The 13,632-nt window shown below is 40.7% G+C and overlaps 1 protein-coding gene across 1 annotated transcript in view; it reads right to left on the bottom strand.

Moving 5' to 3' along the window:
• Positions 1 to 13,632, bottom strand: part of ROCK2 (Rho associated coiled-coil containing protein kinase 2) — a gene marked incomplete in the record, with an annotated part of 2,656,097 nt that overhangs the window by 186,245 nt on the left and 2,456,220 nt on the right. Inside the window, 1 exon segment of the mRNA XM_044082273.1 lies at positions 1,767 to 1,876. Coding sequence (XP_043938208.1) covers positions 1,786 to 1,876 — 91 coding nt within the window.

Raw genomic sequence — 13,632 nt, 5'->3', positions numbered from 1 at the left:
GGAGAGAAGGCGGATATAGACCTAACCTCCGGTAGTTCTTTGGACAAGGAAGCTGGAACAATTCCTGAGTCTTCTGCAATCACTAGTTGCAGCTCCTCCAAGTCATCTGAACCGGAAATCTGCATAGCCTCGGACATGCTAGAATCTGCACTCTTGATGGCTTCCACCAAGCACCCACCAAGGGAGTAGACCTTATCTCCAATCATACCACCAGGTTTTCATCAACCTCAAGGGGTAAGTCAGAGGGAGCAGGCACAGCTGAAGAGGATGCAGGCCTAGGCTTGCTGATCTTCCTCTTTACAGATGGCTCAGAAGTACTTGCAATACCATCCACAGCATCCCTCACCAGACGTTTGAGTCTTTGGTTTTCTAAGTATAAATTCCAAGCTGACAGACGACTGCTCAATGTTTTGGGAATGAAGGCCTGACAAATAGAGCAGGACCAATGGTCATGAGTAGGCCCTAAGCAAAACAAGCACAGCTTGTGACTTTCGTTATATGGAATTTGCCTTCCACACCTACATTTGCCCTACCTGGATGACATTAACAAAACAAAAGGCAGTAGCCATATATTAAATCTCCTATGGGGTACTTATCTGAAGCTGTAAGACAAACCAACAGGCTCCAATGATAGACCAAACATACAAATCAACTTTTCTGAATGGCGGCGAAAAAGTTATGAAGACGGTATGTGCGGATGTCCCTTTTATGGCTGACATTGTCTGTGCCTATGTGCAACTTCCCACGTACAGGCAGTGGCTCTAAGATTTTGTATACAGGCTGGACGTTGGGTCGTCTGGGCGGAATACAACCCCATATGTAAAGAATACTGCAACATTGAATAGAAGGAGATCATTAAATATTAAAAGACCCAAGATGTTAACAATAACAGACAGACGGATGGGCAAAGGAAGCGTGGGCAGTTAGCTGATAATGGCACAGACAACAAACAAGGTTGGGACCTCACTTCTACAAAAGACTACATTCACCCAGTCATCCACTGAAAAGATTAGTTAGGAGAAGGTCATTTAAATGAATAAACAAGGAAACTGATGAGAAAGGCAGAATCAAGAGATGTAGACTGAAGAATAAAATAAATCTATGAATAAATTCTTAGTTCTAAGTCTGACTTTTTTTCTTGCCTTTTTTTCTAATGGTTACAACTGAGGTGTTACATAAACAAATATTAATGGTTTATGAAATGAATGCTAACTGTAACAAAACTAAGGTAAATGGATTTACTAGAAGATGAAAATAAAATTGAGCAAGTAAACAAAAATCTCCAAACTGCATCTCTGAGAAAAGAATCTTTAAATATTTCAACATAGTGAAAAAAATAAGATTCAGTCACACTGAAAGAAACTATACATGAAAAACTCTTCTTGAAGTACGTGGAAATTAGAATAGATAGGAATCATCATAACTGTGGTTGGCTACAATTATAATTTCTAATTTGAAACAACTGATCTCAAAAAAGTAATGTGCATATCTCCATCACACTATTCATAGATTGCCAAGATTAAGAGACTATGCATGCCTAGCTAAAAGAATATTAACATTTAGTTTGATCTGTTTCATGCTTGTAAGATCTATAATGATTTATATACAGTAACACAGCAAGAAAACAACTACTAACAGGTTAAAGTTACAAAAAACACTTTTCAGTGTTGAAGGTTTACAAACCACACCTAATTAAAGTACATATCCACACAGCCAAAGCATGCTCTATCTAGAAACACTGCAACAAAAATGTAATTCGCTGTTACCAATAATTTTCTAACTTCATCAGAAATCAAAAACATCTTCATCATCATCATCATCATCACCAATATCATCAACTGACCAATCCCAGTCTTTAAAGGCCATATCAAGTAATCTGTAACAGGAGATTATAACAATTAAATGTTTTCTTCATGTACATTTAGTGATTAGCATTCTTGTTTTTTTTAAAACACAAGCAATATGCTTTACTTACAGTGACACTAAGTTCACTTCAGTGGGAATACATTAAAATCTTGTAAAAGAGATGCAAAGCAAAATGCAGTAATAGGCATTCCCACTTTACGCTTGCAGAAAGCAATCAAGAAAAAAAGCAGAAAAAGTCCACAAGCACAAATGCTTTTTAGGAAAATATTCTGAAACTTAAAACATGAAAAATCATCCATATGCTTTAATAGTAACACTGTAAAATGTGCAATTTTTCATTAACTTGAAGGCCACAGATCCCACAAGCACTACCACCAATAAAGGGAATTATGCATATTGCAAGATAAGTGTATTCATATTCTTGTAATACCAGAATGGAGACAATAATTAAATACTAAATAAAATGATTAGTAGGGGTTACACCCCCTAAAAAAACAAAAAAACAAAACAAAACACTACCATTGAAGGGAGTTGTGCATGTGTAAAGATAAGTGTTTCATACCTAGTCACAACAGTAATTTATGAAGGAATCTGAGACAATAATGAAATACCATTTAACTAAATTTTCAAAAAGGGTGAGATATATCAACCTCTGATGAAAAATACAGACTTTTATCCATTTGAGAAGTAAATGTGTCACATTCTGCCAGGGATTCCTGATAAACTATGGTAAATATTAAAAAGTACATAAGTGTTCAGGAATACTTACGGCAAAAGCAAATCTTCAAGGACAGATTAGTCTAAAAGTAAATCATGACTGGGTTACCTACCTTATGTATTTTTATTTCTAGCCAGAACTTTCAAAGGTGTTTCAATCTCTATGAACATCAATATTGGTCAAGTGTCAAGATTGCTTCTACCCCTTGTGCATCGGGTTTCCATATAAATTCAATACTGCTATGAACTATCTTCATTTCTTTAGGCCCCAAAAGGTCCTCAAATGGACTTGTGCCTGCAGAAGGCTACTCCTTTAAAAACAACTAATTATTATTACAACATTTTGGAAATGTGTAACAGCATAATAAGGAAATACAAAAACAATATACACTTTATACTAGGGGTTGGAAAGAAGTATTTCTGCTACAATGACTTCTTGAAGACAGTACAGTTGCACTAGCAACTTCCATAACTGTAAATATTAGAGATCATTCACTGTTCTTGCATGGCTCTTTGGAAGTTCTGCAATGGAAGGTTTGATGGCCAGCTCAACTTCCACAGTTTTTCAACCTTCCCTGTCTGACCAGATGGACCTTGCATCTGAATATCACGAATTTGCTGTTATAAGATGGTACCTGGCCTGCACCATTTTTCAGTTCATTCTTGCCATGGCAGGCTGAATAATGGTGCTCTGGGTGTCAAGAATACTTATTGCCCTAGTGATAGGGATTCCCAGTGAAGCAGTCCAACCTGAAGATCCAAGGTTGCTTTCCAGGTTCTAAATCATCTGTGTGGAGGGAAGGTGCCTGATCAAGGGAACAGAGAAGGAAGGACAGAAGAGGACTGGTAACTTTACCAAAGGATGCCTTAAGATTTGACAAAAGACAGGAGGGCAGGAAAGGAACTGGTGCTGCAAAAATGAATATATTCAATCTACAATTACTGTTATATTTCTAACATAACTCTACTATGTTTATTGTATAATTTATTGTTGCAGTACTGACTCCTTAGAAGATTCCCAAAGAATACAGACCAGTGAGTGGCTGTCCTTTGGTATGACGTATACTAGGCAACCTCTAGCTTTTGATGTAGTGGAATTGGGGAACTCGTGACCAAGGCTCAGAGAAAGGATGGGCTTATATGTGGTGCAGCCACTTCCTCTTCTGGTTTTGGCCCTGAGGACCTGCAGACTTTCTTTTATGTCTGCTTGCCATTTCTTCTTGCAGTGGTTGTTTCTCTCTATCTTGCTTTGAGTATGTTAGCCAGCACTTTATTGGGTAGTTTCTACTGCATCTAGAAGATAAGGAATGAAAAAAAATATTTTTATTAATTGCACTAACTTTTCTTTGTCCTTCATTCTCAAATACATTCTTGGCAGAAGGTCAAGAGAAGCTTCTTATCCAGGCACTTAGGATTTCTGCCTTTACAAAATCTGACAAGGGCTGAGTTCTCAGCAAGGCAGGTCTCCACAACACTGATCCAATAACTGCTTCATGGCATCAAAGGCACATTTAATGGAGTGCTTATCAGCTTGGGAACTGAATCTGCACATGTCATGCAACTTCCCTATCAGGTCTTTGTCTTTTACACCTTCAACATTCTTAGCTGGTATGGGAGGCACTCCTGGAAGAAAAGCATTTTGATCTGACAATTATTTGTCCTAAAGGTCAGAGTAGAACAGGTATCTGTGAGCTTGCTCTCTTCACTAGGAGGAGTTTCCATGATAGACCAGCAGTAGTTACCTTTCTAGAATTCATAGACACCACAGCTAAATTTGCCAATATTTTCTAAAGGTACTTTTGGGAGTCACTCACCCCCGTAAAAATGATCAGGATTCATAACAGGAGAGGGGTGGGAATCTGGCTCCAAGAATGCATTAGCAAAAGCATATTGCACATCTTCCTGCTCTCATTCCATGAAGAGTTTTCCCAACTGAGGCATCAATTAAGAGGAAAACAGAGGACAAAACGTCCTCTCCGTCAGACTGAAATTAGTCTACACAGGCCAATTTATCTGCCTCTGAGTCAGAGGTATCAGAATTTGCATGGGATAAGAACTCCTTTTCCCTTTTCAGGGACCCCGACACTGACTGTTCATTGATGGTTGGCTACCGGTTTCTTAGAATTTCCGATAAGTACTGGGCCAACCTGTAAAATTGTTGAAAAGAAAGTTTGGGAGGGTGAAGGAAAGAGGGTTCCCATCCAGTGCAGGCTGTGTCAAGCTGGGGATTTCTATTTTGGTTTGAACTGGTTGCTCTAGAGGTTTGGATGCAGAGACTGCCTCAGAGGAATTTGTGAGTGGGCAACTGAGAAATTGATCGAAGTACTGCTGACATTCTCATTTACAAACAAGGGGGGATGTCACCCTCACCCTTCTCTATTTATAATCTGAGAGTTTGACTCTGAGGCCTGGAAAGATGCCTTCAGACCACCTGGCAATAGGTATTTGGCTTGTGAAGACATGTCAACATCTGAAAGTGTGGCAGACTCTGGACAGGTCATGCCAGAGTCCTCTGTACAGCCATGTGCCAGACTAGTGGGCTGCAAAGATGTACCATAAAATCAAACATTCTTATGGGGGGTTGGACATTTCTTCACCATAAGGTGTTTCCCTTGAGTGTTTTTTTTTTCCCTGTGGGATGGCAGTGGTGGGAATGGATGACACCATAACAGTTGAAGACTAGATGCGTGACAACTTCTGAGTTACGGGTTTCATAAAGATTTCACACTCTGCTTAATTGTCCTCTAGTTACACCCAGCACAATGGGAATAAATAGATACATCATACTGAAACCTTAGACAGAATATACTTACTCTGGTAATCTTTATGGGAGATTTCTTTCCCACATTCAACACAATTATTAACTTTTTCTTCAAAATATGACATCTAATCCTTATGTCCAAAAGCCAAAGGAGGCTAGCATACAATTACAGCAGAAAGTAGTTAAGAAATTCTTCCATAAAAGAGGTCTAACTGAACTCTGGAAGCTAGGCCACATTAATGGACTGAAAATGCAACAGAAACAACACATTTGCTCTTGAATGAACTCTGGCAAGAAAGCACTGAAGATTATGTGGCCTAACATTCCTCATATATCCCAGACATCCTGATGTCCAGGTGAGATTGAATTTACATGGTTTGGAAGGATGAAAAGCTATGGAAGTCAGACCTAGAAGACGTTTTCAGTCATTACTACTTCAACAGTGAACAAATAAAAAGCTCTGGAAGTCAGGTCATTTGTCAGACCTTTGGCAGTAGATGTTTTTAAGAATCATTACTTTAACGGTGAATTATACAATAAAAATCTACTGTTATAATAAAGCAGTCTGGTTTGCAGTTGCAACTGCATTCTTTGGGGAGGGTAATTTTAACAGTAGATCATATCGGGTACATTCCCAAGTAGTACCATCATATCCCATTGTTGGAAGGAGTGCTTTAAGATCCTCTGATGAACACAGCAGGGCCAATACCTGCCTACCTCTGAACTTTATATCAAAATAATGGCATTCTGTGAAAATGTAGACAACAGACTATGTGGCAGTTTCTAAAAAACCTTGTGCAGAAACACTTCTGAAATATGCATATTAACTGGTCCTGGTTGAATAAGCTAATACTCTCTGCCTTCAAGAGTTGTACTTTATGTGGCTTAGCAAAAATCCAACCATTTCTTGAATTGTAGGCCTTCTTCTTCTGTTTTGAAAGATGCATTTCATTGATCATTTTTCTGAAACAGTACAATCATGTAAGCATACTCACCACAGAAGCAGACATTTGAGGAAAGGGAGTCAGTGCTGTAGCAGAACTCTTATTAATGAGAAATAACCTCAGACTGAAATACATCATTCCTTTCCAGACTGACTTCCAGAGTTCCACAGATATTCTCCCAGGCATGGATGAACGCCTCCATTTTCCAGAATGTCAGTCCAACATACAGTTAAAAGGAGATGTCGCCCACATCCTCCTTAATTATTTTTTTGCTGAAAAGGTTACCATACAGTATGCCTCATTAGTGGTAATCCTTTTCTCTAAACCTTCAATCTATAAAGCCCTCAAAGCTTGCAAAATGATTCAAAGGATCAAAGTTCTTTTACCCTGGGGGGAGACTACAAAAATAAAAAATCTTTACTTCTGATAAAAGATACCCAGTTAGGCCAATCTCATTGCCATTTCATAATGTATTAGGTGACCTATTCATAGGTTCATAGGCAGGTACTAGGCTATCTGTCCGAAGGCATTTATAAGCCTAGCCAGAATGTGTTGGCTTTCGCCGCCCCCTTAGATTAGTTCCCTGTGCCTCTGTCCAGCAGAGCCACTGAAGTGATCCCCAGGGTAAACTTTCTGTTTCCCATCCACTTGTTAAGGTTCCTCTTGAAGAGTGCTAGCAAGGATCTCTGCCTAATGTATATTGGAATTTTGTTCAAAAGCATGGGAAGTCTCTGGGACAGGAATCTATCCCTCCAGCACATCCTATTTATTGTTGTGGTGAGGTTAAGATCCCTAGAGTGTGTAGCTTGAGGGGATAAGGTTTTCTTTAGGTGGAGCATGTCCATCAATTCTGGGTTGGACATGGCCCTGTAAGTCAGGCAGAGATCACCTCTGAGCAGGCGGTATGCAACATAGTACAGCTGGAGTTTCTTCAGTCGAGCTGCATAGGGCATCTGTTTGAGGCCAGTGATCCTCTTGGTGAGGTACTTCTGTGGTCTTTCCAGCTGTTGCAGGTGTCTTGTAATGTACATCCCAAATGGGGCATTGTACTCTATGATGGGTCTGATGAGTGATGAGTAGAGGGGCAAAATGACCTTTACATTACCCATAATAAAGCTCCAAGTTTCAGGGGAAGGAAAATGTCAATCTATACTTCAGCATTCATACACAACTGCATTATGCCTGCTGTAGAAATCAATGCTGCAGTAGAACCCTCATCAGCTGTTAACTGTGTTGATGGACTTCTCCATTCCCAATAGGTGGTCTGATGACCAAGTTAAAAGGCAAAACAGTCCAGGACTGGTGCCAACACTGACAAAGACCTCCATTTCTAATTTTCATTAGTGACTGCTTGTCCTGGACCTAGCTCAACTGTCTGCTACACAACTGTGGCCTAACAGGATATAAAAGGCACAGAGATGAAGACAGTACAGCTGCGTACCATACCATAAATGTAGATGTTTGAGTATATTCACTGTTGCAGTCCTGACAGTTGGGATTTCCTGCTGTGAAAGCCCTCAGCTGGCCCTCCTACCAGATAAACTTATTTCTCCTCCCAGGCTGGCGGACACCTTAACTGATGTCAGTACGCTCAGGTATAAAGGGAGCAAGCCTACATTATCACTTCACTCTTTTCTTGGCTCCATGTAAAAGGAGCCTGGAGTCAAGCATAGATGAATAAAGAAATGGGGCACCTAACCCAGGGTTGCCTGGGAAAGGGCCCATGTTCATCATATTTGGAGATTATAGGCCTACCTGGTAGGTAAGGGGGGGTAGGAGGGAGAGAAAGAATACATTTAAATACATTAATGTACTCAACTGTACTATGTTCTTCATGTTTCACTGTTGCAGTCCTGACAGTCGGGATGATTCCCAAAGCTTAACTGAGGGGAAACGGGGGTCAGACCTCTTTAACCATACCGAATTCCTTGGTAAATACCAGTTTTGAGGGCAAAATATTGGGGCTGCCACAAATTCCCGAATGGCCCCTTTAATTTTCAAACTTCCTGGGGGTATTTTTTTTTATTTTATTTTTGGTACTGTTTCTGACGGCATCATGTGCAGGGTGTACGCGATGACGTCAGCATGAGGGAGACAACTGTCGAGCCAATACTACTTAATTTTAAATTTACCGGTTAGGCGGGTCCGTGTTTTTTATTCAGGCAGTGCGACTTCGCACAGCACTTCTTTCTTCCCCCAACTCCAGGTAAGGGCAACAACAAGACTGAGTATACTTGTCTTTTTATTTATGTACAAGAATGTAACTATTTCATTCAACTGCTTTATGTACAGGAACATAACTATTACATTCAATTGCTTTATGGGTCCGCGAGTTTTTATTCAGGTAGTGCGAGTTCTCACAGCACTTCTTTCTTCCCCCAACTCAAGACTTAGTTTACTGTCTTTTATTTATGTATGGAATCATAACTATTGCACTCAATTGCTTTACTTGTATACAAAGTTATCATGCTACTTCTTTGCAAATTCCTTTGCAGTTTACAAGGGGGGGGGGGGTCTCACCAAGTGCTAGTTTCTTTGCTTCTTTCTAGTTTCTTTGTTTCTTGCTCAACTAATTATTTTTATGTACGGGGGGACAGAGTGCTAGCTTTTATGTACGGGGGTTAGGGAATGTAACTATTGCATTCAATTGCTTTTTATTTGTATACAAACCGTGCTACGTCTTCACATTTATTTACACGGAGTGTGTCTCACTTAAGTGCTATTTACTTTGCAGTATTACTTATGCATTTGGAATGAATGGCAACTTGCTTTACAAGGGAGGTGTGTGTGTATTGACAATGTTTGATTGCTTATGCATTTACCTAATTATTTTTATGTATGGTATGGGGGAATGACTATTGCATTCAATTGCTTTTACCTGTATTCGAACCGTGCTACAAATTCCTTTGCAGTTTACAGGAGGTGTGTCTCACTTTAGTGCAGTGCTAGTTTCTTTGCAGTATCATGGCAACTTGCTTTACAATTTGCCTAATTCTTTTTATGTACAGGGAACAGAGTGCTAGCTAGTCGTGTGTGTGTGTGTGTGTGTGTGTATATATATATATATATATATTTGACTCATAATTTGGTCTGTTCCTCTTCAAATATGTGGTTTTCTGGCAAATCAGTGAGAACTGAATTCACTAAATAACAACCATTTACGTTTCAGTCTTCCTATCTTTCAGGAAAAGCATGGTAACACAAACAATTTTATTCTAGCAACTTTCTAAGATTATACAAGCAATGCTTAAAATGTGTCCCTGGTTTTGTGCCTTTGCCCCCCCCCCCAAATAAATGTTGGCTTTTTCCAGATTTATTGTGCTGCGTAGGTTCAGGAGGAGAGAAGTTTAGTGCTGCTTATGCCAAATCTGTGTGTGTTAGTAGCACACTTCCTTTTGATACAGAAGACTGTGGGTTCTACTTCCAGTGTATGTAGATGGACTGCTGATACTGTACTGTGTTGTACTTTTAAAGGCAGTGGATGCTGCAGTCCTGAGAATGACCTCTACTAGTTTATCATTTTTTTATGTGTAACATAAGCAATTTATTCTTAAAGGGCAACAGGCACTTTATTTGTAGATGAAACAAAGAAATATAAAGTTGTTTGCTAGCAGCAACCTTAGTTACAGATCTATTTAATGTGGAATTACTTAGATGACTTTTGAATTTTCTTTGAATGTGGGTTTCAATGCTCTTTCGACAAATGTGAGTTTCAAGGGCAGAGATGTTTTAATGCTAAGTCTGTTTTCATTGTGAGACTGTATTGCTTTGTTTAGCAGATGTCTATTAGTGTTTGTGCTACAAAATGTAAAATAAAACTTTTAAAATGAAATATAAATAATCACTGTAAAAGTAAAGCAGTATGCACATTACAATGTTTATGGTAAATGGGGTGAAATAGCCAGGTAATGGGAAACTGGAATGGCTGCAGTGGGAGGGCTGCGTATGGGGGCCCCATTCGACCATGATTTTATGAGAGGGGAAGGGCGGCAAACTCAGACAGCCCCGGGCAGCACAAATACTAGCTACACCACTGATCAGTAGGCCATGGAGAATGACTTTTGGAAGTCCTAGCAAACTATCATATTCTTTTGCTACGATTAGAATATTGCCTACCATTAAAAAACCCACATACTGTAAGTCAGCAAAAACAAAATCCTAAGGTTCATCATCATCTCCATTCCCAATGAACATCACTGGTACACATTTAAAAAAAAAACGGTTACCATTTACTTCAGGGTTTGGGGCCATACGTCTGTTCTTCAGTTTGCATTTGAAAGTTGGTATCCCACAATCCCATTGGAGTGGGTGGGGTTACATAATTATATATGCAAGTTTTATGTTAATCAGAGTACAGATTTGTACTTATTTTTCATGGGCCTTAGTCCAGATTTTTGATGTTTCCAGGCTGAGAGGTATGATGGAGATCAACGAGAGGAGAGGATTCCCCCTGTAGGACTGCAGAGGCAAACCTTGCTCTGGATTTTGAGAAAGCTGGCAGGTGTTTTGTGAAAGTATGCACAGAAGACCGAGTGGCTGCTTCCAGAAAGTCTTTGGTGGCGGACCCCTTAAGAAAAGTTGGAGAAGTAGTTGTGGTCCTAGCAGAGTGAGGTCTAACCAAATAAGGGTTTTTTTTTTGCAATGACAGCTATAGCAGAAAGAAATGCAGTGTGCAATCCACTTGGAAATGGTCCATTTAGAAGCTGGTTTTCCTTCAGATCCGGGACCAAAGGTTATGAACAGTAGATTTCCTTAAAGATTTTGTCCTGTCAAGGCAACAGCATAACATTCTGTTCACATCCAAGGAGTGCATTAATCTTTCTCCCCTGTTCTGAGGATTAGGAAAGAAGGTAGGTAGATGGATGGCTTGATTCAAAGACACCCTGGTTACCACCTTAGTCTTGAGGAAAACCCTGTTGTATGGAAGATAAGGAAATTCTTTACTGCCATTAGGGCCTGTAACTCTGAGACCACTCTAGCCGAGGTAATGGCTAAAAGAAGAGAGGAATTTAAAGAGAGGTATTAGCTGCAGGTTCAAAGGGAGGCAAAGTTAATTTTTCCAGCACACAGTTACGGTCCCAAGGAGGTGTGGGTTTCCTCATGGGGGGGGCCTAATGCGAATGACACACCCTATGGAATTGTTTCAGGATGGGGTGTGAAAAGACTGGAGGAAGAACAGGAATTTGAGCAGAGATGGCCGAGGCATGTGTTTTTATGGAGGAGTAGGAAATGCCTTTATCCTCTAGACTGACCAGGTACTCCAGCATGGCTGAAATGTTGGCTGAGCTAGGCTCAAGGTCGTGCCTCTGGCACCAAGCTTTTCCATTTGGCTGAATAACATTTCCCAGTGCTAGGGGTTCTGGATTCTTTCAGAATGTTTTGCACTTGGTGACTTGAGTTGGTACAGCAGTTATGTACCGTGGGATAATCCAAGCTGAAAGGTTTAGGGTCTGCAGTCTGGGGTGCACTATCCTCCCTTTGTCTTGCGTAAGGAGGTCAACCCTCTGCGGTAACTGCCAAGGTTCATAGGTTCACAGGTTTCTGACTGGTGAGCTGGAGGACTGGAAACCAGTGTTGCCTGGTCCAGTTTGGAGCAATCAGAATGATCCTTGGGGCCTCTTATCTTATCTTTAGAAGGACTCGAGGCAGAAGAAGTGGGGAGGGGGACTAAATAAAGAAATGAGTCCATGGTAGGGAGAAAGCATCTGTTCTCCATGCCAATGCCTGCCTTTTCCTGCTATAAAATTTTTCTAGCCGAGCATTGTCTTTGCTGGCAAAGATGTCCACCTGTGGGGTACCCCATTTTTGAGCTATGCTGAGAAAGATAACCTGGTGTAGGTGCCACTCATGGGGGGTCTGTCAAGTTCCTGCTGAGGTGATCTTCAAGGGTGTTTTATTCCCCTCGCAGATATTGTGCTAGGAGATGAAGCCCCAGGGAGTGCGCATGGCTAGGCGGCACAGGAGTGTGTGCCTCCTTGTTTATGTACCACACGACTGTGGTGTTGTCTGCTTGAACTACCAGAACCCCTGGTATCCATTTTTGTGCCTCCTTGTTTATGAACCACATGACTGTGGTGTTGTCTGCTTGAACTACCAGAACCCCTGGTATCCATTTTTCTTTGAAGTCCAGAAAGCCTTTTAGAACTGCCATAAGTTCTTTCCAATTCATGTGGTTCCTTTTGGTCTGGGAATCCCCAAACCAGTGGGTTTTAAGATGTTGGGTATGGACCCCATATGTGATGTCTGAGGTATCTGTGGTGAGGGTTTGCCCCTGAGGAGAGATTTTGAACGGCAAGTCCTGATTCTGGGTGCATGTCTGTACCCACCATTTGAGCACTTGCTTGAGGCAAGGTATCAGATATATTTTGGTGTCCAGGGACTGAGTGTTTTGGCACCACATATTGTTTAGATACCACTGAAGCGTCCACATGTGTAGCCTTGCTAGTGGTATCATGAGGATACAAGATGCCATGTATCCCAGAGCTCTGAGGAATACTGTGGCCATTATGCGCTGTTTGCGCTGCAAGCTCTGGAAGTAGCTGGTAAAAAGGTGACTTTGCCCGGGGGGAGGGGGGGGTTGGAGGGAGGAGTCCAGGACAGCCCCAAGGAAAACCATCTGTTTGAGTGGCACATTGGACTTCTTTAGGTTTAGAGTGAACCCCAAGGAGGTTAGGAGGTCCTGTGTGAATTTCAGGTCTTTGAGAATCTGTGACAGGTCTGAAGCCTGTATTAGGCAATCATCCAGGTATAGGTAAATCTGGACCCCTTTGGTCCTGCAGAAAGTAATGCCAGGAGCTAGGCACTTTGTGAAAACCCTTGGTACAGTAGACAGTCCAAAGGGCAGAGATAAAAAAGTACAGCTGTGTATACTTACCATAAATACCATAAATACACCTGTATTCAATATGCTGATGACTCAACATTAGTCTGTACCGACTCATCCCCAGTTAATTTATTATCAAAAACACAATCATGCTTTACAGCAGTAGAGAACTGGTTACTGGGACGTCAACTTATTCTTAATCCAAACAAAATCAAACTGTTAATCTTTTACCCCACTCATAAAGTCATACTCACACCTTTTACAATTCAATCCAAAAATGGGACAAACATCTCCCCAGACTCCTACACTAAGCTTCTGGGAGTTACCATTGACAATAAACTTAAATATGATATCCATATTAATCAAACAATTAAAACCATTAACAAAAAACTTGGTTCGCTCTATCGAATAAAATCCTTTCTTACCCCAGTAGCAAAAATGGCCACTGCCCGCTCCCATCTCCTCTCTACCCTCTTATATGCTTCCCCTATTTTTACTAATCTTAACATAACTGAATTAAA

The sequence above is a fragment of the Protopterus annectens genome, chromosome 1.part1 (assembly GCF_019279795.1).
Source record: "Protopterus annectens isolate FY-2018-M chromosome 1.part1, PAN1.0, whole genome shotgun sequence".
Taxonomy (NCBI): Eukaryota; Metazoa; Chordata; order Ceratodontiformes; family Protopteridae; genus Protopterus; species Protopterus annectens.
The sequence above is the reverse complement of the archived record's forward strand: the minus strand, read 5'-3'. Positions and strand labels throughout refer to the sequence as shown.